This window comes from Callorhinus ursinus, unplaced genomic scaffold, assembly GCF_003265705.2.
Source record: "Callorhinus ursinus isolate GAN/ISIS: 27379988/994484 unplaced genomic scaffold, GSC_fseal_2.0 scaffold4, whole genome shotgun sequence".
Classification (NCBI taxonomy): domain Eukaryota; kingdom Metazoa; phylum Chordata; class Mammalia; order Carnivora; family Otariidae; genus Callorhinus; species Callorhinus ursinus.
Window position 1 is genome coordinate 43351126 of NW_027397066.1, and position 25921 is coordinate 43377046.

The window sequence follows — 25921 nt, forward strand, 5'->3', positions numbered from 1 at the left end:
GGGAATGGGTTCCAGCAGTTCAGGCTCCTTTCCATTAGCTCTCACAAAGTGTGCTTCTCTGGGTGGGGCAGGCTGGCGCTTCAGTTGAACCCAAGTACCTTTCTCTTTGGCTTCCTTCTTTTTCTGACCATTTTCCTTCACACGCTTCAGGAAGCTGTCTCGGCTCTTTGAGTGTTTAATGTGCTCAATGCATACGTTAATTCTCTTGGCAAGAATCTTGCCCTTAACTTGTTTGTTTACAACAATGCCAACAGCATGCCGAGTAACATTGTAGACTCTTCCAGTTTTGCCATGGTAACATTTGTGGGGCATTCCTTTTTGAACAGTGCCCATTCCCTTGATGTCCACAGTATCACCTTTCTTATAGATTCGCATGTATGTGGCCAAAGGAACAACTCCATGTTTTCTAAAAGGCCTAGAGAACATATAGCGGGTACCTCTCCTCTTTCCCTTTGTGTTGGTCATTTTGGCAAATTACTGGAAGATGGCGGTTCCGGATACTAAATACTTTTCAAGTACATAAATTTTTAAGTAATTTTTTAAATTTTAAATTAATTTTAAAGTTAAATCTGTACTTTACCTACTGAATTTTATTGATGCTTAAAAAAAGTATGTTCTCTCTTTAGGCAAATAATGTCCAAGGGTCATGAAAATAAACTAATGGATTCCAAAGGATCTTTAAAATAAGCAGAAAATAACAACTTTCTGATTTAATTATTCAAGAGAAAAATTGATGTGGGTATTTTAAGGTTGTGAACACTAGATATGAGATTCTTTATAAAATAATGTTCAGTGGTTATTTAGTTCAGTCTAAAATTCAGCAATCATTAATATCTTCAATGATTAAAAACTCAAAAACCACCATGGCAAAAAGCGAGAAGAACAAAAAAGTGATTTTAATGTCATTCTAACATTGTTCCTACAATGTGAATACACCACTGGGAAAATAGTCTACTCCCCAGAGATAGAGTCGCCATAGTGTGAAGTTGTACTTGAAATCTCACAGAGATAATGGGTCAGACTGCTATGCCCAACACACCTGATCGAGCATTTCCAGAGCTCTTCAGGATGGCTGGTCCAAGTAAACAAAGAGTTAATTAAACCAAGGGGAGAAAGGCAGATAATTCCCTGCAACAGCAGAAGTTTGATTTCCTTCCCAGCTGGAAAGCACAGAAAGGCAGCCAATCCAGCCCACCACATGTCATAGCCATTATCTTAGGAGGCCAAGACCCACTTCCTGGCTCCATCCATTGCTGGAGGCAATGGGGTCAGAAGACTAAGGAAGCAAGGTAGGGACCAGAGGGGACATTAAAGGGCCGTCCATAGGGAATACTTCAGTGCTTTCTTTCTCAGTGTTAAAATCTTGGACAGCTCACCTCCTAGAACATTAGGCTTAGACAAGCAGCAGAATTTAATGGTATACCCAAAGACAGGCAATGTACAAATAAACAGTGCCTGGGATTGCTACTTCTGAATATTACCTACCTTTCATCCACGTACTGTGAAATATTACCAAGCTTGCTTCCAACAAGTCTTTGGAAGCTAAGTTAACCCCTTACGTAAGACTAAAGCTATTCAGTAAATCAATTCTATTTCAGTCTTCCAAAAAAAGGAAATAAACAAAAGAAACCCAAACAACCACCCATCCTCTCAAAATAAAATATTTACTGTAACTCATGAAATGGATTTTCACATGTCTCCAGGTTTCCTGACTTGGGGAGAAGGAAATAACGAGATATTACGGGAGAGGTTCATCTTGTAGTATTTCCAGACAGGCTAAAAGCAGGAAATCCTTGCAATCTTCTGAGAAAGCCTGATCTCCTAAGACTGCCAGATCAAAAGGAGCCAGAAATTCTCCAAGATCTGAGCCTTGTCTCTTTCAAATTCTGCAGAGGAAGGAGAAGGGCACAGAATTCTATCTTGGACTGTGCTCACCCTAGGCAAAAATAATTCTCAATATTGTGCAGTCCAGGAATGACATACGTTATTTTGATGTAGTCTCCATTTCCCACTGCACTGGCCATATTGCACTATTGAAATGTAAATGGAGATATGCAAGTGTATTTCCCAAAGCTAATGAAATTCCCATTCTATAAAAGATGTTTCTGGAAAAAAGTCTAAGCCATCTTCACCTGCCTCAAATCCTCCAGGATATAAATATATATATATATATATATATATATATATATATATACACAAATGAACAAATAATATATATATAAAACAAATATATATATATATACAAATGAACAAATAAAATGTCTAAACAGCTCAATTTCACTGGAAAGAAAAATATTTAGTATATCCAAGAAAAGTACTATGCAACACTAACATTCCCCAAAATTGTCTGACAGAATTATAACTATCATCAGTTAAGTCAGGTTTCCACATGAAAATTAAGATAGTATAAGATTTTTGAAACTCAAAAGAAAAAATAATTTATATTATAAATACTAAATACATGTAACATTGTGTTTTATTCTACATGGATGTTAAATTGACCTCCATGGTGTCAATCCCAAATTGCAAACTCTGGAAAGATGTTGTGTATCATCCAAGATCTTGGACCACACAAGCAAAGGAAAGAAATACTGTCCTCAAAAAGCCCTTTGAGGTAGTATCTTCATTTGCACAAGAAGATGGAAATTGTTTTTCACAAAGTATAAGTCGGAAAAGAAAAGTTCTCATGTACATAAAAGCTCCAGAGCCCTTGGCTGTTTCCCTGCGCATTCTTGAGAAAATCTCCTACCCTGTTGTAGATAACCTATCTCTCCACAGAAACCTCTCCATAACGCACCCCTGAACCCTCCTTTTCAAGGATTTCAGGTTCTTTTTCTCAAATACCAGAAGGCTCTTTATAAATCCCTATAGCCAATTGTGAATGCAGATTTCCCTTAGAAACAAAGAGCAGAAGCCCACTAACTGGGCAAAAGAGATGTAACGGGGCCCACGTTCCAGAACAAATCAATGAGTCTTATTCTCAGAGGAAACCTTGAGAGAGAAGAAATTTGTGTATTCCTGTTGGCAAACAGCCTTTGGAGCAAGCCTTTTGTCGTACTCCATTGTACTTGATTCTTCTCTGCCTATCGTGTTTTATACCCGGTAAATCAGCTTGGGAAATGAATGCCATGTAACTACTTACCTTGAACGTAGACATAAATGACCGAGGCCATTTCAGTGTCCCGGTAGAAGCACTTGTAGGCTCCGGTATCATTTCCAATCACTTTCGGAATCGTGAGCATCTTACAGAAGAGGCTGTCCCTGCACTCGGTCACCTCCACTCTTTTCTCAGAGCCACTCTGATTATTGGGCCAGAGCCAGTCCAAGTCCCTCCGCCCCCTGAAAAATTAATTCCAGGGAAGTGATCATGGGAAATACCACACTATGAGGCTGTTTCTAAGAAAACAGAAGGTTTGTTTCTCAAACTTATATAAACTCAACAGACAGATTCACAGCCTTCTACCAACAATGACAGGCTGAATGCACAAATGACAAAAAGCCCTAAACTCAGCTTTGGACACCACTGATAAGGATTCCTGAGTTTTCTATTAATTAACTCTTTCACTCAACAAATGTTTCTTAAGCAGGTGCTATATGCCAAGTGTTGTTAAAGTCCGGGGATACAGCAGTGAACAAATCAGACAAAAATCAATGCCTTTATGGAACTTGTCTAGTTAGAGGAAACAGGCAATGAAATAGTAAGTAAACCTCAACAAAGCTGAATTTTTTTTTAAAGTAAGTAAAATATGTAGTGTAAGTAAAATGTAAGGTGGTGGTAAGTACTGTGGAGAAAACATAGAATATACAAAGAGTAAAGAGTTCTGGTGGGAGGGGGCTTGATGAAGCCATATGAATATAAGGAGGAACAGTGTTCCAGGCAGAGGGAACAGAAAATGTAAAGGTCTTGGGGCAGGAGTATTTGGAGTATCAGGGGAATGGCATGGAAGCCAGAGTAGTCAGGTAACAGTGGGCAGGCAGGACAATAAGAAGTGAGGTTCAGAAGGAAGACGGTGGAACTGTCTAAGAGCCTCATTGGACCTTATACAGACTGCATTCAAACAAAGATTACTTTCATTGCAGCATTTCTGGGCAAAGCCTTAAGAAAGATAGTCCACATCAAAGAGAATGTAACATCATTGATTCTTCTTTCAAAGAATTTGAAATTTACATGAAGTTGCAGCTACATTAGTGAAGTTACTTTAACATACTCCATGGCTTTTTCAGGACCTAAGAAATTCTTTTGAATGAGTTTTAAAAGCGAGTATGGAATCTTTGAGGATTTTAAATAGCCTCTGTTATTGAGGAAGGGTAAGAGGAAAATCCACTAAGAAATGTGTCTTCTCATAGCAAAGCTGGAGAAATAGCACGGTTACTATGTCTTCTCCCAAGGGCTCTATATTGGTTACCTACCTTAGATAAGGGGATGAGAGTATCCTTCACAGTCCACAGTCTAAAATAGATCTGCGTTGTGATGAACATTGGTGTTCATCAAGTGTAAACAATGGCAGTAAGCTGCCCAAGGTTCTCTGTGGACCCCTGGCTCTCTTCTCAGAGGGCAACATCACCTCCACCCATCTCTCCACACCTCTGCCAAAGACACACTGCGACGTTCCTGAGAAGCCTCCGGGTCACTGCATTAAACCCTAAGGTCTTCTACCTTTCCTTTTGTGGTTGGGGCTACGAGACAAAATCTAAATACATCTTCTTCCTTTCAAAGAACCTGGTTTCCCCAGTTAGCAAAAAACAGTAGCATGACTTCTTGCTAGCAAATGAGAAGAGAGGCATTCCAGAACATCAAGCCAAAGCATGAAGTCCATTACCTGTGCAGAACATGCACTCAGTAATATTAATGGCTAAATATTAAACTGCTACTACAGTCATAATTTTATCATAAAATAAAATTCCTGGCAAGGGCTAAACAAATGTCCAAGAGCCATTCTGAATATAATAAATATGGCCCCAAACCCCTTCAACTCCATCCCTAAGGGTAAGAGGGTAAGTCCTTAATTTCACTTATTCATTCAATATTTATTGAATGTCTACTATTTACTATGTGCCAGGTGCTGTACTGTGTGCATGTGTGCATGTGTGTGTGTGTTGTGTGTGTTGGCAGAGAATAGCAGGAAAAAAATTCCAGAAAAATAATACAAAATTTTGGGGAGAAGAGCTTTCTAATTTTTCATTATTAAATCATTTATTAGAAACCTCACTACTTACAATTACTACAACTCTATTACAGTTCTGCTATGTAAATTATTTTTCCCTCAATAAACAATCAGTTACTTAACCTAGGAAATCTGAATCTAAAATGAATCCTTACCTGCAAGTAATCTGAAGAGTTGTATTAGCCATAATTGTAAGTATGTCTTTTTGTATGCTGAGTCTGGGTGGATCAAGGGAAACACTAGGCAAACCTAGAAACAAATTAAATAAATGACTATAGTTGCCACTGAGTCAGACCCAATAGGAAACACCTTCCATAAACAATGCACACTCTATACTTTAAAAGGCCTCTTCAGCAATTCATTGTGTAAAACTGTGAATTTACTTTTCACCATTCCCAGTAAAAGTTCACAAACTGTGTCATAACAGGAAGAATGGGCAGATGGTCATAAACCAACACAAAAGTTCTGCAATTCATGGAGCTAGGGTGGAGTTCCTGTTTTCCTGCATTGCCAACTTCAAGGTCTTACAAAAGGATATAGGACATTGAAACCAAATGAACCTTCATCTGATGATCTCACTCCCTTGGGAACGGACCCACTGACATTTCTTATAAAGCATAGGATGTACACAGTTGACTAAACTGCTGATTAATGAATACTACTAAGAGAGATTTCTATACAATTCATCTATGTACCCTGAAGGGGAGAGGAGTGCCCATGACATTGTCTCATTTTCCTTTATCAATTTTCTACTGCACTTCCTCTGGTAACTGAACTGCCAAAGTTGGAAGACTGTACATTAAAACCAGGTGAGAGGAATTGAGGGGAAAAAAAAATTTGCCAGTGTCCATATAATACACCTATTAATACACTTTTCCTTAGAGAATGTAACTAAAAAAGTGTAGTGCTAATGAATTACAATTGGGGAATCTCAACTTATTAATCAAAGCTCTGAGCTCTTCCTGATACCAAGTTTACAATACAAGAAGGCTGTATTTACCTAAAAATACCACTGGACAGATTCCTCACCATGGATCACTCCACAGCAAGAAAACAGAGTTCTCTGTGAACTAAATGGGAAGAGCTAGTAAGTGATGGAAAACTATCAAAGAAAAAAAACCGGCCACCATGCTAGGGCCTTAACTAATATCCAGATTCCAAAACATCACCTTAAAAAGTGATGGATGTTGGGTAAGCACCCAAGCTTAATATGATCTTTAACTCACATCAACTAAGAACAAAAGCCTCTCTACCCAAAGAAAATGAAAACACTAATTCAAAAAGATACATGCACTGCTGTGTTTATTGCAGCATTATTTACATTAGCCAAGATATGGAAGTAACCCAGTGTCCATCAATAGATGAGTGGATAAAGAAGATGCAGATGCCATGGAGTATTATTCAGCCATAAAAAAGAATGAAACCTTGCCATTTTGCAACTACATGGATGGAGCTAGAGAGTATTATTCTAAACGAAGTCAGAGAAAAACAAATACCAAAGATTTCACTCATTTGTGGAATTTAAGAAACAAAACAAACAAAAAAATAGACTCTCTAAATATAGAGAACAAGCTGATGGTTACCGGAGAGGAGGTGGGGGGGGTGGGCGATATAGGTGATGGGGATTAAGAGTACACTTATCATGATGAGCACTGAGTCATGTACAGAACTGATGAATCACTATATTGTAGACCTGAAAATAATATAACACTGTATGTTAATTATACTAGAATTTTAAAAATAAGTAAATAAAATTTTTTTAAAAAAGAACCACTGACTCTCGAGGCCGAAACTGGCACTAATCTTGTTGGGTAAATAAGAGAGTATTAACAGATATGAAAAAGTATGGGTAAAGAGAGTGAGCAAATATCCAGTGCAAATATCCAGTACACTGAATCTGTGGACCTCAATGTGAATAGCTGCAGGCAAAAATGAACAGCTCAATCACCCATATTTCTATACACTCACCCAGATGTGCAAAATAGGTTGCTGACACAACTGTAGATTTGTTGATCAATATCATAGTTTTTTTTTAAAAACCTAGAAATTAAGTTATATCAATAAATCTCAGAAACTAATTGATATGGGTACTGATTTGTGTTTGGACTAGTAATTCTTAAACTTTAGGATGTGTAAGATATCCCTAGCCCTACAAATCTGCATTTTCACAAGCATTTCAGATGACTCAATTACACATGCCCTATGGGAGACTCTTGGACAGCTATTGATCTGGCTTATCATGTTCAGTTAATTAGCATAGCCCTTTTCAATACGGAAGGAAATACTGCCCCCAAAGTAGACAAACAATGAAGCAAAGTTTTTAAAAATAGAAAAGCCTTCCAACAACGGAGTCTCACTTTAAGAAAAGGAAAATGAAAACAACTCATTTGGATGAGTACAAGTATCAAACTTGGCTGAGAAACACTAGGTTGAGAAATATATTGAAAACAGTAACTTAATACAATGTGTACAATGATCCAAATGAGAAAGAACCCATTATTTGGGCACATTTATGTGAGGAAAAAAAAAATGGTAGTAAAGGCAAAGCTCTAAATAAGCCATGTTCGTTCTGCCACCAAAATAAGAGGTTCTTGAAGATCTCTCATAAATTATTGTCACAGATTATCTCACACTCTAGGTACACTTTCTTATGTTAAAAAATTAATTAAAGATATGTTCTCCATTCATAGGAAGCTAAGAAAATACCATACTATTCAACAAAAATCTTTTCAACAAGGCTATATCAATAATGATAACTTCAAATTCGTATCTGTAGACCAACCAACATTCAATTTTGTTTTGCTCCATTAAGCTTCATTCATTTTTATTGGCAAGTTTAAGTTCTACTCTTCAGAAAATTATAAAGAAATAACTATAAGAAGTACATATGCTGCTACTCAATAAAAAGCCCTTCTATGTTCAAATCCCCTAACCAAAATTAATTAATTTGTGCGCTATTACCCTTCCAGCTCAAAGACAGGAAGGAAAAACAACAGTGCCTCTGTCTCTAGAATTTGATGGCACCAATTACAGCCCAATCCAATTAAGCAAGTCACACACTCCAAAAGGGCAACCTCATCATTATATTCAGGACAACCCGATTACAGTTACTACTGCTGCGCGATGAAACACCCCAGGCTTAGAAGCAACTCACTTCTTTGTGGGATACAGAACAACCACATGTTCCAGACCATAAAGGGGGAGAGAGAGGTCTTGTCGGGGACAAATGATTGTCCATGGTGGAGCTGGCCCTGATGAACCAAGTCATTATTAAGAAAATTTAATAACTATAGACAGATGATCTTGTTACTTTATACGAGTGTCTCTTTTTAAAGACATGTGATTCTTTTATTTCAATATAAGGAATTTTTCCCTGAATTATTTGGCTTTTTTCCCCCTCCACCCTCTTCCCTTTCTCACCCTCCAAAGAGTGGAAATCTGGAAATCAGCAAACTGTGGCTACAGAAAAGAGATATGAGAAGGGGGCGTGGGGGCGGGTAAAGCGAAGAAAGACAGACATTTATTGCATCAAGGGCATGTGTGTTCCTAATCCTGAAGAAGACTGAAATTTTAGGTGGTAAAGAAAGCGCGGAGTGGCGCTAAATCTAGCTACCGAGTCCCGCAGAGTTAAGTTTTCAGAACGTGAGCTTCTGACCATGCGCTTATCCCAAGGACCAAAGCTTTGAAAGATGTGATTGTTTTACATAAGAAGGTGACTGTTACTTGGAGACATTTTGGGAAGCTGTCACAACCCCGGCTCGGAGCTCAATTTCACCTTCTCTCTGCAAGGACAGCAGCATCCTGCACCAAGGAAGGAAAAAAAGTTTCCCTCCCTGAACTACACCTCATACAGTGGGTGTGTTTGTGGGTTCCAGCCAGAAGGGAACAGCACACCGGGGTCCGCCTGATTCCTGCAGAGGCAGAGCTGAGTGCACGATGCAGGCGATCCGAGCGAACCGGCCGGCTCTCCCTGCAAGGCTTCCTTCCCCGCGCCCGGGCTGAGGATTGTGCGCCCAGCCGGACAAGGTTCCACAGCCTGTTCCTGCCTGCGAGGGCACCTCTTGCCTGCCAGCCCCGGGCGCCTGCCTTCCCACCCCCGCCTGCCCGAGAGCCCGAGGGTGTGTCGCCTCCGCAGGACTCGCTCCAGCCGAGGCCCGGGTCGGAGACCCGAGTCGTGGAAAAGGAACTGGGCTCGGGAGACCACCAACTCTCTGGATAATCTTGGGCCAATCAAAGAGCCTCGGTTTCCTCATTGGTAAATGAAAAAACACAAAGTGTCAAGTCACTTTTCATCTTTCCAGCTCTCTGATTCCGAGTTAGATCCGGCCTCCAGGACCTCTCCACATCGCCCCATCTCTCCTCCCGCACCCGACCTCTCCGCCTTCCTTCTAGGGAGTGGGCTCCTTACCCACTGAGGCAGCCCTGGTCTCCACGCAGAGCCACAGAGCGATGGCCAGCAGCGCCTTGCTCTCCATCCCGCACCTCGCGCCGGGCGCAGTGCCCAGGACTCGGGCGCCGGTTCTTTCTCCCTGGGCCAGCCCCGCGAAGAAGGCGCGGAGGTGGAACGAGCGCCGCAGCGCAGGACTGTGGGGCGCAAAGGGGAGGGTGCCCTGACTCCGGCCGCGGCTTGCAGGGGCGTCTGCGAGTGCCGGGAGGAGAGGAAATCCCCGCTGCGCGACAGCTCTGGGCTGGCGGTAGCGCGCGAGTGATGCTCCGCGCGGGCAGAAGAAACCCAACCATCCACCGCCAGCTCTCCCGGGGTCCCGGGACTCAGTGCGGGGTGGGAGCTAGAGGCCGAAACTCTAGAGCTTCGGGGCGGGGCTATGAGGGGCGGGGCCGGGGCGGGGTTTCCCTCTGCCGCCGGCCCCGCCTCTCAGCCGGCTACCGAGCCGGGACCCGCTGCTTCCCCAGCGCACTACATCTCCCGGTCTCCCCGCTTGCCTGGGACCGCATCTGGCTCCGAGTCTCCGGAGGGGGAACATCCCAGGCGCAACAACTCCATTTCTGGTAGAGATGAACTGTAGCCCGTAAGGGCTTCTGAGACACTCCAAGCTTCAGTAGGTTGGGGCCCTCCGAGATGCGGGTGGGGGCTGGGTGGTGCCGAAGGAGGGGACAGCGCGGCGAGCGCAGGCGGACACTGAGCCTTCAGGAGGCGCGCCAAAATTTGCGACCGTCTTCGGCGTCCGCGCGTTCCTGAAGTGGCTGGCGGACAGACGGTGGATCAGCAGCAGGTTGAAGCAACCAGAGAAAAGCGGATACTGAGCCCAGGCGAATGCAGGATCGCAAACCGGCAGTGACTCCAGCCAGTGTTTTGCTTGGCTAGCAAAACTGTAGTTTAAAAATCTGAATCTGAATGCCTTTAGTCAGAATATACACATGCTCAGTTCTCCAAAGTTCCCCCTATTTCCTCTTATACCTGGCAGCTTCAAATGTTTTTAGGTTACCAGCCTAGCCCCCAAAGGCTCTTAAATCTGAGACCCTTTACCGGACTTTCACCAAAAACCTACATCAGGACTCCAGGGGGCTGTAGGTACCCAGGGCTCTAGTGTACCCGCAGCGTGAGAGTCACCTATCCCTGAGTGAGGCTCTCTCCTTGAGAAGGGGCTTTTGTCCACCGTGTTACCTGACAAGGAGCCCCCACCTGACTCTTCCTGGACTTTTGACCAGGCCCCTTTTCAGAACAGAGTTCCCAGCCAAGATACCCTTAGGCCGAGGAGAAGGAGGCAGGCTTCGCTGGAGAAGCAATGAAGCGAATGCTCCCAGACCCCGGGCACCCAGAACACTCCGTACCAAACCTCACAACTATCTCTGCATGTGTAGACTCCTCATGGAGCTGTTTGGGGAATTCAGATTCCTTTAGACATTTTTTTTCCGTCTTTTCTCTCCATTTCTTCCCACACTTAGAGCGTGACACCAAAAGTCCTTTAATTTCTTTAAATAAGGATCTTGCAGATCTCTCTATCTTAAAGGACCACCACCTTCAGGGAGATGAAGAAGTAGAGTTATTATTTCTGCATCTAGGCCAAACCCCCCTTCCTGAAACACCCAGTGTAAAGTGATGCTTTTCTTCTATGTTTAAAATGTTTGCTGTATTTACTCTTCTACTTTGCCAGGTTGACAATTGAAATACTTTAACTCTGAAATATAATGAATATATGTGCTTAAAACTTTTTTATAATATGAAAAAGTTTTGAATGAAAAGCCCTTCTTCAGCAGAGGCAAGCATTTTCACCTTTCCTCTTTTTTTCCGAGCAAAATTTATGCATGTTGAGGTATAGGAGTATCAGCAAGGTTGGCTTGGGTATAAATACTGTGTGTTGGCTTTTTTCACTTTAAAATATAACTTGAGGGGCGCCTGGGTCGCTCAGTCGGTTAAGCATCTGCCTTCGACTCAGGTCATGATCCCAGGGGGAGCCTGCTTCTCCCTCTCTCTCTATCCCTCTCCCTGCTCTTTCTCTCTCAAATAAATAAAATCTTTTAGAAAATAAAATATAATATAACTTGAAGATCATTCTACATCAACCTATAAGGCTCCATCTCATTCTTTTTAATAGTGGCATGACGTTCTATGGTAGAGATGTACTAATATTTGACCTAGGAGATAATTATTTGTAAGAGGCACGGGTATCCTTAAAGAAACTCCTCTCTTCCTGCTAGTAAACTTAGCAAGTAAAACAGGACAGGCTGTGGCAAAGCTGGACACAGGGGAGGGGGGGTGGAACCTGGTTTGGAAAGGCCATTTTTCTCCATTTCCATCTCCAAACAATTCTTTTCTCTCAGGCTTATTTACAATTCATGACACTTCCTCTTCCAGGTCTCACTTAGGAAGATAGTGTCTCCTCCGAATGCAAACCAGAACTTGCAGGCCCGTGGTAATAGCCCCTTTAGAAGTCTTGGAGGAAATGATGCGTCTTTGATGGCCACAAGACCAGAATTTGGCAGGGTCTCAATGAAATCAGTCTACCACATTCCCTCCCACACAGTACTTAGAAGTAGCCTTATGTTCATGAAAAATGACAAAGTCTGTTTTTTGAAAAACGTCTGGTCTAGGGGCAACACCCTCCCATTATCTGGCACCATTGGAGTGATTTTGTGAGTTACTCCCGCAGTACAGGTACAACCACGGTCTAGCAAAGTGCTCAAGTGTTCAGTGCTCCAGAGATGGGATTCAGACACATTTGGGGGTGAAGCAGCAAAGAGTGTCACTAAGTGCACAAACTCTGGGGCCACACTAACTGGGCTTAACCCCCAGATCTACCCCTTACTATTCATGTGATCTTGACCCACTTACTGATTGCATACCTATGAGACACAAAAGGTGACAACAGTACCTTCTTCATCGGGTGTTTTTGCAAGAACTAAATGATTTACTGCATGTAATGCATTTAGAATAGGACCCAACAGCTGGTGAGCACAGGCACCTAGCACATAGTAAGCACCTAATACATTGGGAAGCATTCTGCAAGGGTTAGTCATGCTACAGTGTGTGGCCTCCTTTGTACTACAGAGATCTACACTGCAAATAAGGCTTATTCAGTTTTTGAGCACCTACTATGTGCTTGGCACTATAATAGAGGCTGCAGTTACAATGGTGAAAATAAAGGCAATGTGAGCATAAATGAGTAGTCATCATGTAGCTCCATCTAGGGCAACTTTCACCCATCGCAGAGTGCTCTGTATTCCAACTCCTTCTTTGGGTCTTGTGCACACAGAATATACCTTGTTCATATCACCAAAGCACACTACATAAATTATATTCCGTGATGCAAAATTTGGCTCCATCACCACAAGCATTTTGGACTTTGTATGTTAAAAAGTAAAAATGAAGACTACCAAAAATTTAATAATTGTGGAAGTTGGATGCTGAGTATATATGGGTTCATTTTACTATTCTTTACTTTTACATGTTTAAAATTTTCCACGCTAAAAAAATTTTAAGTAACTATAACCAAAGTGATGCCTGATCTAGTATACCATCACTAACTTTTCCACTGTCAGTATCTTGACATTACCTCTGGGAAATGGTTGAAGCAAAGAGGCAGATGGATGAGAATTTGCACATTTTATTTCATATATTTCTATAATACTTAATCAAAAGAAGAAAGTGTTGCTTTTACAAATAAAAAAATATAAAGATCAACTCTCTCTTCTAGTGGCTGTTGTATTTTCAAATACTGCCATTTGTTGATTACATATTTGCATATTTTCTCATGTTTACTTCTTTTGTTTCCAATATTTGTTTATGCTGTAACTTACAAGAGCCTGTGACTTGCCAGATGTTGGCTTGATTTCATAGCACACCTGTACCCACAACTATCATGCCATGGGAAATTATGAGCATACCCTTCATCTCTCCTTCACCTTCCTTCCACACCCACATTTATTTCACTGTCTGTGTGATTTATTTTTTTAACTTAAACTCAAAATATATTTATATATTCAAGGGGAAAAAAGGCTAGGTCACCACCAAGCGAGGCTTGACTTGCATGTTTCTATTAGTGGTTGGTTTCATTCATAAAATCTTACATCCTAATAAATACAAAAAAACTCCTCAACCTTTTTGTGAAACAGATGAAACAGAATTTCATTACTTGTCACCCACAAAGGAAAAATCCCAGTTACTTTAAATAGGTATGTCTATGTGCCCTCCCTAAACTATCCCATATAGTTTCTTGTTATATCTCACATAGGATAAATACAACAATTTTTAAATGTGGAAAGCAAGCAGGGAATTTAAATAATCAACTGAAAATTCACACGGCACCAGAAAAGGATGTTAGAAAATAATAAAAGTAGCCAACACTCATCGAACACATCCTTTGGGCAGATCCTGTTCTGAATACTTCACTTCATCCCTTGCTTTATCCTTACAACCTCCCATGAGGGCAGTGAGCACTATTAGCAATTCTTAGTGAAGAAGAGAAGTAAAGACAAGAAATTATTTTTAACTTTCATAGTATTCCTTTGCCTTCCTAAAAGTCTTACCAAAAAAGTTGCTTTATCTGTTTGCAAACAATTGATAGTTTTCTCACCATTAGTTAATGACATAATGGAAGTCAAGACACTCTTTATTTTTTAAAGAAGGAGGAGGAGGAGGCGATTTGGGGAGCACTTATTATGTGCCAGGTAGTTTCCTTGAATTATCATATTTTGATGTTCACAATAACCCAAAGTAGAAGATACTCATAGTGGCTTGTGGCAAGGGCGGGCGGTGGGGGATGAGATTTAGAAGGTTTAATTTTTCCAAAATCCCACAACAAGTGGTGGAATCAGAATTGAAAGGCAGAGAGGTATTAAACATCTAAGAGAGACCCCTCCAAGCACATAGAGACAGTTTCTTATTGAGGGCTGGTCTCTTTCAAGGGATGAGACTGAGTCAGTCAATGCCACTGGCTTCCTTAGCCTCTCCATGATGATCACTTCCATTTTCCCAAGTAGATAGAAGGCCAAGGGTGACTTGAGAGAATCACTGTGGGACAAACAACCAAGAAAGAGGAAACAAACTGAGGGTGGCTGGAGGGGAGGTGGGTGGAGAGATGGGGTAACTGGGTGATGGGCATTAAGGAGGGCGTGTGATGTAATGAGCACTGGTTGTTATACACAATTGATGAATAACTGAACTCTGCATCTGAAACTAATGATACACTATATGTTAAGTAATTTAATTTAAATAAAATAAGATACTAAAAAAAAGAAAGATACTTTCTACACAGGAAAAAAGTGAGCGAAAGGCAGGTAATAAGATCTCCTCTTCACCCACACTGGGAACCCAACCCGAATGGATCTTCACCCTCCACCCAACCTCTGTACCATTGATCTTTTCCTCTAAAGAAAGGTAGTTGTTACCATATACATAATCATTTGTACATTTGGGGCATTTTTCCACCATGGATTTTTTTTTTTTTTGTCCTTTGGTCTCCTGGAAAACTTTTAGTCATCCTTCAATACTGAGTTCAAATGTCCTTCCCAAGTGGTATGTTTTACTTTTTTGTTCCAAGTCTTCTTAAATTGAAATCTTCCCAGAAGAAACAGTCAGGGGTTAAGTCTTACCTGAGCAGGTAGTTGAGTTTAAAAGGATGGTTGTTAAGTTTTAATAAGAATTATTAATAAGAATGTTAAGTTTTAATAAGAATGGTGAAATACATAATGATGATGCTTATTTAATAAAATGTATCTTGTATACTATAGACTTAGGGTGACATGTCTAATTAAATAGAGCTATTGTCAAAGATACCATAGAGTGCAAATTATACATGCTAGCTATTTATCACGTACATTACATGATCATTCTTAAATTCACATTTAAATAATAGTCATACATTTAATAAATATATCCAGAGCTATACTGAATTTATACTTTATCCTAGACAAATTAATATGAACTCTACGTTATTCACATAGCTAGGAAATTGCTTTCCTTTTCCTATATACACACAGCACTTATATGATATGATATATCATATATAATATAGTCATATGTTTATGTGAATGACTCTCCCTCTAAAGCAAAAATTAGGTCAAGTTCATTTTGTATCCTCAGTGCCTAATATTCCGTGCATATTCACCTCTCAATACATTGATGAATTTCAAATGATTTTTGTCATTTTCCTTTCTGCTGGTCTTTATTTCTCCTTCACCTTTTCCCCCCAGAATCACATGTCTCTTCGGTATCCATCACAGTTATCTTTACAGAGAGCAACTTGTTGAAATAAAGAGAACTATACAATGGCAACATAGACACAGACAGAATGAAAGGGTTCTTAATTTATTAAGCAGGGGCGATTGGAGTTTTGTTTTTGATTTTAAGTAATGAAGAAAAAGAAAAAAGCATCTATTAGATTTGCATGTGCTATACAAGAAATGAGTGACTTGAAATTCACGTCTGTGCCTTTTGTAGATTGTAACCATTTTCCACTGAATTGAGACCATCTCCCCTTTTAAAAGCTTATCAAAATTTTTCAAGAACTGAATAGTGCTTTTAAAGAAAAAGCCTTTGTTTCCCAGAGAATAGTTGCAAGTCACTCATCCTTCACAGGAAAAATATATACACTTCCAGCTTAGTTGTACAAGTTTTCAGTGTTCACATTTTTACAGAATAAAGAGTGTTTCCCAGTAATGTTGCTTCACCAGCATTAAGAACTAGTCAATGACAGCAGAAAAGTTTTATGTTCTTTGTATATAAATATAGTCTCCAAAGTTTCCAAAACATTAGTGAGTAGTCCCTTGAGGCACAAATAAAAATTCTCTCTCTGAGCTGTGTTTCTGAATGTTCACTTCTAATACTTCACTACCTTGATGCACATAAAAAAAAAAAAAAACCACCAAATGAAGCTACTCACCAAGGAAAACTCCACACAGAGGGAAATTTTTAAATAGGATAAAAAATACAACTTCAGATCTAACTGATAATCATCTAAAAATTGGTCAGGCTGGTTATAGGCACATGAAAGGCCATAAGGGAGTCATTTCATGCATCTGACCACATAATATAAATAGAAGTTCCAGATGTGGAGAAAACGAGTCTAGCAACAAAGCAACACATCGAAAATATTAGACATTAGAATGGTCTTTGGACTGTGCACAAAACACTTACATTTCCTTATCCTAAGAAAACTTGACTTTGCTTTTCCCTAAAGCTACTTCGTTGTCTGTGACTTTTACCTTTCCTTCATCATAGAGGTTCTTGAAAGAGCAGAGGCCATCCTCACCTTCTCTCTTCAAGGACAATAGCTTCTTCTCAGTCTTGACTCTGCCAGCATCTCCACAATATCCATCCTGTTGTCCATCCCCTTTTGAAGCTCTGCCTTTGTTTGATGCTCCTAATACCGTACACACCTACCTCTCCAGCCAACGCCCTTCAGAGGCTTGAGCTCCTTTGCTCAATCCTAAACATAGGGAAACTCCACATCCATTTTTGGTCATCATCCTATGTGTTTTTCTACAACTTTCTCAGGGATCTCATTCCCTTCATGCCATCAATTACCTTCTTTGTGGGAATCACTTGCAAAATTGTGTTTTCCAGCTCTGATTTCCTGCGGTAGCTCCAGACTCTAATCTCCAACCCTTCCTACAAATCTCTATGTGTATGTTCCACTGATGTCTTAAATTTGAAGTGCCCAAAAACTGAACTCTTCATCACTTCACTCCTACACTGCCTCCTCCAGCCTTCTCAAGAACAAAGTCCTTCTAGACAATTATACTCCATACCTGGTAAGCATGACATTCCCCTACCTTTTCCTTTCCACCCAAGTCCAATCTGGTCTACAGTCTTTATATCTTTCATATTATCCACCCCCTATTTTTGTTCATCAGACTGCCCTGATTCATGACCATTTTGCCTTTGTCCTGGAATATTCCAATCCATTCATCACTCTGCCGCCAGAGTTATCTTTCTAAAACACAAGGTTCAGCTGTCTTTTATCTTTGACAGTTGGCATTTACACACAGCATAAAGCCCCAAATCCTAAGCCTGGTGTTCAAAGGCTTCATTCTTTGCCTGCTTCCTGTTTTTCTAGGTTACCTTTCTATGTACCACATACATGCTGTATATTCCAGCCAGACAGGGTCCACTGACCACTTCCAGAAAATGCCTTATATTTTCTCATTTCCAGGCTTATGCTCAAGGTGTTCTCTTTGCTTGGTATGTACTTTATTCTACCATCTGCCTGTAGGAGGCTGGCATCTCTTCAAAACCAGGCCCCAAGAAGTTTCTTCCATCCCTACCCTTCCTGCCCTGCCCACATGAATTACTGTCTCCCAGACTACAACAGTCAGGATTTCTTGGGTTTTAAGCAACAGAAAAGCCAACTTGAGCTGGCTTAATGTATAGGATCATGTTGCTTTAAGTTATAGACTGGCTTCAGATAGTTTTGTCAAGTCTCAGTGTGTCATCCTGCCATTTTTCTGTGATTTTCTCAATTCTGCTCTCAGGATCTCTTCATAATTGAAAAAAAAATGGTTGTACATACTCACAATACACTGTCCACAGAAAGAGAAAATTCTTTGCTGGAAACACTTAAGAAATACTGAGGAAGACTCTTTGTCTTCAGCAAAAATCTCCTTGTATCTTATTTGCCTACATCCCTACACCAATTACAGGGGCAGTGTCTTAGCCCATTTAGATTATTGTAACAAGAAACCACAGACTGGGTGACTCATAATCAACAGAAATTGATTTCTCCGAGTTCTGGAGGTGGGGAAGTCTGAGATCAAGGTGCCAGCAGGTTTGGTGTCTAGTGAGGGCCACTTCCTGCTTCATAGAAAGCCATCTTCTAGCAATGTCTTCACATGGTGGAAGAGGTTGAGAGGGTCCTCTGTGGTCTTTTTTATAAAAACACTAATCCCATTCATGAGGACTCCACCCTCATGACCTAATAAATCTCCCAGAGACCCCACCTACCAATACCATCAACTTTGGAAGTGAGAATTTCAACCTATGGATCAGGGGTGGGGGGAATAAACATTTCAATCATAGCAGGGAGGAAGGATGCCAATAGGCTTAGATCAATCAGAGTCCATCCTTGCAATTCAGAGTGGGGTTGATAACATCATCAAAAACATATCATTGAAATGGGGAAGGGATTATTTCTCAAAGAAAAATCTGGACGATTTTTTTTAAGTAGGCTCCACACCCAGTTTGGAGGCCAACAGGGGGCCTGAATTCACAACCCTGAGATCAAGACCTGAGCTGATATCAAGAGTCAGAGGCTTAACAAACTGAGCGACTCAGGTGCTCCCTGGAAGATTTTAAGAAAGCAAGGGGAAATGGTTGTTAAGGAGACAACCAACCAATGATCACAATATTCCTCATACTCCAAAAACCCATTATTCAATATCTGTTGTAGCATATATGATACTTCGCTTTACATCAGATTTATTTGGGTTATGTGTGTCTTTCTTCCCCAACATATTGTGAGATAGAGGACAGGCTTTGTGCAGTTTTCATAATTGTTTTCTCTAAACTTCTAATTAATTGAAGACATGACTTTTTGTTCTTCCTGTGAAATACTTCCTCTTCATCCAATGTTATTATCATAGCAATAACTAACATTTATTGAGTTACCATGTGTCAGGCCCTGTTGTAAGCACTTTACATGTGTTAACTCCTTTAATCCTCACCAGCAACCTGCAAGGTAGGAACTATTATTATCTTTATTTCATAGATGTAGAAAGTAAGGCTCAGAGAGGTTAAGTAACTTGCCCAATGCCATACAGCTTGTGTGTGGTAGAGCCAGGATTTGAGCCAGGGCAGAATGAATCCAAAGTTACACTTGAAAGAAGACTCTTAATGCTGGTTCATCGCTTAATAAAATATACCTCCTGGTAAAACAGTCACAAAGCTACTTCTTGTCTTTCAGCTCTCCCATTCGGAGCATCTCACAATCTTGCCAATTACTCTTTCCTAACATATCTGTTCTTGCTAGTTTGTTTTTATTTTAAATCAACCATCCAAGTTTTGACCATCTCTTGACAAGGCTCCTAGGATGATATATTTGAGCATCGATCAATTTCATATTTTCACCCAAAACTATCCTCTGTGCCTCAATATCTTCTTCCTGATCTGATGTCCAATATCAAATGCTTCATGTCTTTCAGCTCATGATCATAAGAGAATAAACCCATGAGAAACTAATCCTAGGTCATATTTGGAGTTACTCCTGACAATAATTCTTATGGGACAGTGTGTCAGTTGACTCCTTAGGGCTGTTGATTCTGTGAGATGAAACTCCTAGTACTATGGGGGCCCTCAAGAGATTATACGACCCAGTCTCCTGTCTTCAGTCAACGAGTCATTACCTTCTAAAGACAGATCTTGATTATGTGCATCTTAAGGAAGTATTGAAAAGATCCTCCACAGCCACATTTGGCAACACAAAATTTCTTCCAGCATGTGACTGTGACAGAGTCTTCCTGATATGTCAACACCATGAGGCTTTGCGCCATGCTCTGTACCCAGTATTCTGCTGTAGTGTCAGAGACCTGCTCCTTGAGTACAAGTGGCAGACTGTCCAGCAATCTCAATCCACTCAGCAAATTATTAATTTACTTTTTAATGGCAAGGTTATTATGACATATTGATGCAAGCACCAGAATTTTAGACTTTTTGAAAGTATTGCCCATGAATTAGATATATTGCTCTTGTTTTGTGTTAAAGAATTTATCTTTATTTCTATTTCCGTTTGTTATATAGTTATATTTATCATATGTTATGTTATATATTTACGTATTATTTATATTATACTATGTATATGTATTATACACTTACATAATATATTTTATTTTTATTTAAAAATTTTGTTTAGTAATTAATTTATTCAAGTATTTATTAATGTTAATCTGGGGGTTCTCAATCCAGACTACACATTAGAATCTCCTGAGTCTGGAGAGCTTTGAAAAAATCCTGGTACCTGCCACCATCCTACATCAAATGAGTCAGAATCTCTGGGAAGAAGACCTGAACAACAGATTATTCTGTGTGTTCTAATGTGATTCTAATCATTCTAATCTCGTTAAACTCTTGTTCGTGAGAACAGAAAAGAGTCTTCCAAAACTTAGAAACAAAAACATTATAGCTCCAGGACTACTTCACCTCTTGAATACTATAGTTCCAGTGAGCTTTCTAAAGAGTACCAAAAATATATGAGAAATTTTAAAAGTATGACTCATTAGAGCAAAATAACTTATTCTTAGCAAACTCAAAATTATTTTTAAAAGTACTTAGCAAAAAAAAGCTACAATAAATAGCTAAAATAACCAAAAAATAATCTATTTAATGTGAATGCATTTTAATGTTTGCCACGATTCAGCATAAATTTTCCAAAAGTAAGAACATCCACAATATTAAAAAGTCTTAAAACACCCTTGAATACAGATGACAATTCAATATTTACCACGTGTAATGTTCCTATCTAGGGCTGAGAAAATACCAAGAAAGTAAGGGTCTGAAGTCAACAGTCTGCTAACAACAATTCATTTTGATAGAAAGAATTACAACTTTCCAGGTCTTGGCTTCAAACAGAAGATAAGGCTTTTATGTTTACTAAAGCAACTCTCCCATTTTTTTTTTCTGAGTTATGCTAAATGCTATTCTGAATGAAAGAACTGCTTGAGGGAGGTCAGGAGGAAGGCAGACACCAAAATTGAGTTTCAACAAAGATAATCATCCAAATCAGTTTCTCTGATCTAAAAACACTGCTGAATACAATGTAGTAGGTGATGCTGTCTTTCACCCTTCCTAGCAACTCAAGTCAAAAGCTAAATTCCAACGAATGGGAGCAATCTGTAGTGCTAGCTAGTTCTTACATCCAGTTACAAGAATTTTTCGGGGTCTAAAATGAGGACCCCAGGCTACAACAATCCTTAAAATTCCTTATGAGCTTGTGTTTCAAAACATTTTAAAATGTCTGTATGCGTGTGCTTGTATACAACACACAGACTAGAAGTGTACACATCAGAATTTTTTAAAAAGATTTTTTATTTATTTATTTGAGAGCAAGAGAGAACACAAGCAGTGGGGAGGAGCAGAGGCAGAGGGAGAAACAGACTCCCCACTGAGGGTAGAGGCCAATGTGGGGCTGGATCCCAGGACCCCGGGATCATGACCTGAGCAGAAGGCAGAAGCTTAACCGACTGAGCCACCCAGGGGCCCCCACGTCAGAATTTAACAGTGATTATTCCTCAGTAAGAAAAATATGGATGACTTAAATTTTCTTCAAGAATCACGTAATACTTTTCATACGTATATGCATAGAAGAAGTCCTGAAGGACACACATGAACCTTGAAAATAATTACCCCTGAGGACCAAGATAGGGATGGGAGCAGAGGAGAGATTTCATTTATTACACTAAACTCTTTTATATCTTTGAATCTTTTAATTGATAAATGATAACTTTACATTATAATTTAAATAATAATAAACATGATAATAAACTCTGAATTTTAAAAAAGCTGCTATAAGACCACATTCATCTTCTCTAACGTGGAGGTGTTTTTATTAACATTGCATTTGCCCAGGTGGGTAAGAGAATGTGAACAGAAGTGCTTGCCCTTCTGCCTGCAGAGGATGAAATATTTCTGTCTCCTAGTGTGTTCCATGGTAATGCCAAAGCAAAATCTTGACCTCAGAGAAATCATAAGTTATCAGTAGCAATTCATTTTATTTATTTTTTTAAGATTTTATTTATTTATTTGACAGAGAGAGACACAGCAAGAGAGGAAACACAAGCAGGGGGAGTGGGAGAGGGAGAAGCAGGCTTCCCGCGGAGCAGGGAGCCTGATGCGATGGCCTACAGTGAAATGTTTAAGATTCCATGAACAGAGACTTGGGATGAATAGAGAATGGAAGAGATATAGCCCTTCCCCAAATTTGTGGCTTTCGTGGTTTTTCACTGTTTTCTCTCTCTCTCTCTCTTTTTTTTTAAAATTTTTTTTATTTTATATAGAGCTAGAGAGCACAAATGGTGGGAAGGGGCAGAGGGAGAGGGAGAAGCAGACTCCCCGCTGAGCAGGGACCCCCCCCCCAATGTGAGGCTCAATCCCAGGACCCTGGGGATCATGACCTGAACGGAAGGCAGACGCTTAATGACTGAGACACCCAGGTGTCCCTCACATTTTTAAATATTTATTATGACAGCACCTCAGTTCGAGGCACCAAAACTTGTGTTAGTGTCTATTCCTGCATAAAAAAATTACTCCAAAACCTAGTGGCTTCAAAGAGTAAGCATTCATTATTGCAAAGTTTCTGTCGTTCATGAGTGCGGTTAAGGGGCTAGGGAGTAATTTGGCTGATTCTAGTTCTGGGTCTTTTTAGAGGTTGCAGTCAAGATGTCAGCCACAGATGCAGTCCTGGGAAGGTTTGATTGGGGCTGAGGAATCCATTTCTAGTGTGACTCACTCACATGACTATTGAAGAAGGATTCAGATCTCCCACTGAATGTCAGGGATCTCCATAGGGCTACGGCTACTCAAGTTGTCCTCGTGACATGGATATCGGCTTCCTTAGAGCAAGGGATCCAAGATAGCAAGGTGGAAACCGATGTGTGTTTTATGACTTAGAATTGGAGGTCATACACGGTCATTTGCACAATATCTTATTAGTTATATAGTTTAGCCCTATTCACTGTTGGGAGGACATTAACACTAGGGCTTGAATATCAGGAGGTGGAGGTCACTGGGGATCATCAAGGACTTGACTAGTTTCTCTCATTAGTGCTTTATAGTTTTCAGCATCCAAATCTTGACCATTTTGATAGATTTAACCCAAAGTATTTTATGTTCTTTGATGCCATTATAAATGGTACTATTTTTTAAGTTTTAATATCTAATTATCTTGTGCTACTATATAAGAGTACAATTAATTTTTATATTGTCCTTGTAACTTGTGCCCTTCTAGACTCACAAATTAGTTCTCATAACTTTTTGGTTGATTCTTTGGAATTTTCTATGATAATCATGTTTCTGTGAATAAAGACAGTTTTATTTCTTCCTTTCCAATCTGTGTGCTTTTATTTGTTGGCTTATTACCTGGGCTAGCATCTCCTATATAATGTCAAATAGAAATGATGAAAGAGGACATCCTTACCTCATACCCATACATGAGGGGAAGAAAAGCACACAGTCTTTTATTATTAACTTTAATGTTATAAATTTTTCATAGATTATTTTTATTGCGCTGAGGAAGTTCCCTTCTATTCCTAATTTATTAGAAGTTATTATCAATGGATATTGAATTTTGTCCAGTGCTTTTTCTGAATCTATTAAGATAATCATATGGTTGTACTGGCAAATTGCACTGATTGATTTTTGAATGTCGAACCAAACTTGCATTTCACTTGGACATGATGTGCTAATTTTTTTTATGTTTGACTAGCTATGATTTGAAAATATTTTGTTTAAGATTTTTTAATCCATGTTCAGGAGGAACATTGGCCTATAGTTTACTTTCCTTGTAATATCTTTCTCTGGTTTGGTTATCATGGTAATGGTAGTCTCAAAAAATTAGTTGGGAAGTGTTCCCTTTTCTTCCATCTTTCTGGACCGTATATATTTACAAGAAAAATGATATTATCTTGGATTTGCTCAGAAATAATTTGGGGATGGGGAGGGATGAATGTGAATATAGATAAAACAAGATAAGCCATGAGTTAATATTAAAGTTTAGCAATAGATACATGGGGATTTGTTATACTTTTCTCTGCCCTTCAGTATATGTTTGAAATTTTCAATAATACAATATTTTCTCTTAAAAATAAATCAATGTCCTTTCCACAGCTCTATCCTACTTTCCAGTTAGTATGCTGAGAGATGAGAGTGTCCTAAAATTTCATCAAAGAGGGAAGCAGAGGCTTAGACACTGAGAGTTCTCAAATCCTTTTAAAGAGTGGACTAGTCATGAGTATCCAAATGGGTATTGAGAGGACAGTAGGATAACAAATCAATTACATCTTCAATTTAGATATGCGATTTAAGACAGTCTTAATTTCTTGGCTATTTCTTCAACTTAGCTTTAACAAATTCTATCCTATAATGCAATGGTTGTCAAACACCAACATGCATGAGAACTCCTCAAAGGGCCTCTTAAAACAGAGATTGTTTAGGGCATTGAAACAATTCTGTATGATAATCTTGGATAAATGTCATACATTTGTCCAAATGTTTGGGTAATAACGATGTGTCAATATACTTTTGTCAGTTGTAACAAATGTCCCACTCTGGTGTGAGATGTTGATAGAGAGGGAAGCTGTGCACAGAGGCAGGGGTTATATGGAAACTCTCTACTTTCTGTTTAATTTTGTGTGAACCTAAAACTGCCCTAAAAAAATCTTTTTTTTAGTATAATTACACACAATGTTACCATACTTTCAGTTGTACAACGTAATGATTCAACAATTCTATACATTATGCTCTGCTCATCACAAGGGCAGCTACCATCTGTCCCCATACATCACTATTACAATATAATTGACTACATTTCCTATGCTGTAGCTTTCATCCCCATGACTTATTCATTCCATAACTGGAGGCCTGTATCTCCCACTCCCTTTCACATACCCCCACCCACCTTCCGTCTGGCAATCATCGCCTTGTTCTCTGTATTTATAGGTCTGATTCTGCTTTTTGTTTGCTTATTCATTTGTAAAAAATAAAATCTATTTAAAAACTGACAATGAAAGCACAGGTTGTTAAACTCCATCTTAGAGTTTCTCATGCAGTAACTTTGAGGTAGAGCCAAAGAATCTGCATTTCCAACAAGCTCATAGGTGATCATGATGATGTTGGTCCAGCAACAACAAAAGAATTACTGCTTTAATGTAAATCCTCTGATTCTAGAAATTTCAAGATTTCTTCAATTTAAGTCCTGGGTTCCATCCAAATAGAATATTATTTAGTTCACAAGCTATGTTGACTCTAAATTCTGTTTGATTCATTTTGGCAAACTTTGTTTGGACATCTACCAGGTACCAAGCCCTCTGTTAGCCTCTAGAGATACAAGAATACATATTAATTGCATTTTCCCTGCCCTGAAGATTTTATAGTCTGATCTCCTTATTTTTAGTCCTGTTTATTAATTTTAGAAAATATTTTGTTCAATTCTTTTTTTTTTATTTTTTATTTATTTATTTTTTAAAGATTTTATTTATTTATTTGAGAGAGAGAGAATGAGAGATAGAGAGCACAAGAGGGAAGAGGGTCAGAGGGAGAAGCAGACTCCCCGCCGAGCAGGGAGCCCGATGCGGGACTCGATCCCGGGACTCCA

At 39.5% G+C, this 25921-nt stretch overlaps 1 protein-coding gene across 2 annotated transcripts in view; it reads right to left on the reverse strand.

Moving 5' to 3' along the window:
* The window catches only part of KDR (kinase insert domain receptor), a 44388-nt gene extending 34463 nt beyond the window's left edge, over positions 1-9925 (reverse strand). Inside the window, exons 1-3 of one of the 2 annotated variants that reach the window (XM_025887548.2) lie at positions 9574-9925; positions 5321-5414; positions 3143-3339 (exon numbers count right to left, since the gene is read on the reverse strand). In XM_025887548.2, coding sequence (XP_025743333.1) covers positions 3143-3339; positions 5321-5414; positions 9574-9640 — 358 coding nt within the window. In that variant the 5' untranslated portion in view covers positions 9641-9925. The remainder of the gene's footprint in view (positions 1-3142; positions 3340-5320; positions 5415-9573) is intronic. The other variant, XM_073891694.1, reaches the window with a different exon arrangement.
* Between the last annotated feature and the right edge of the window lie 15996 nt (positions 9926-25921).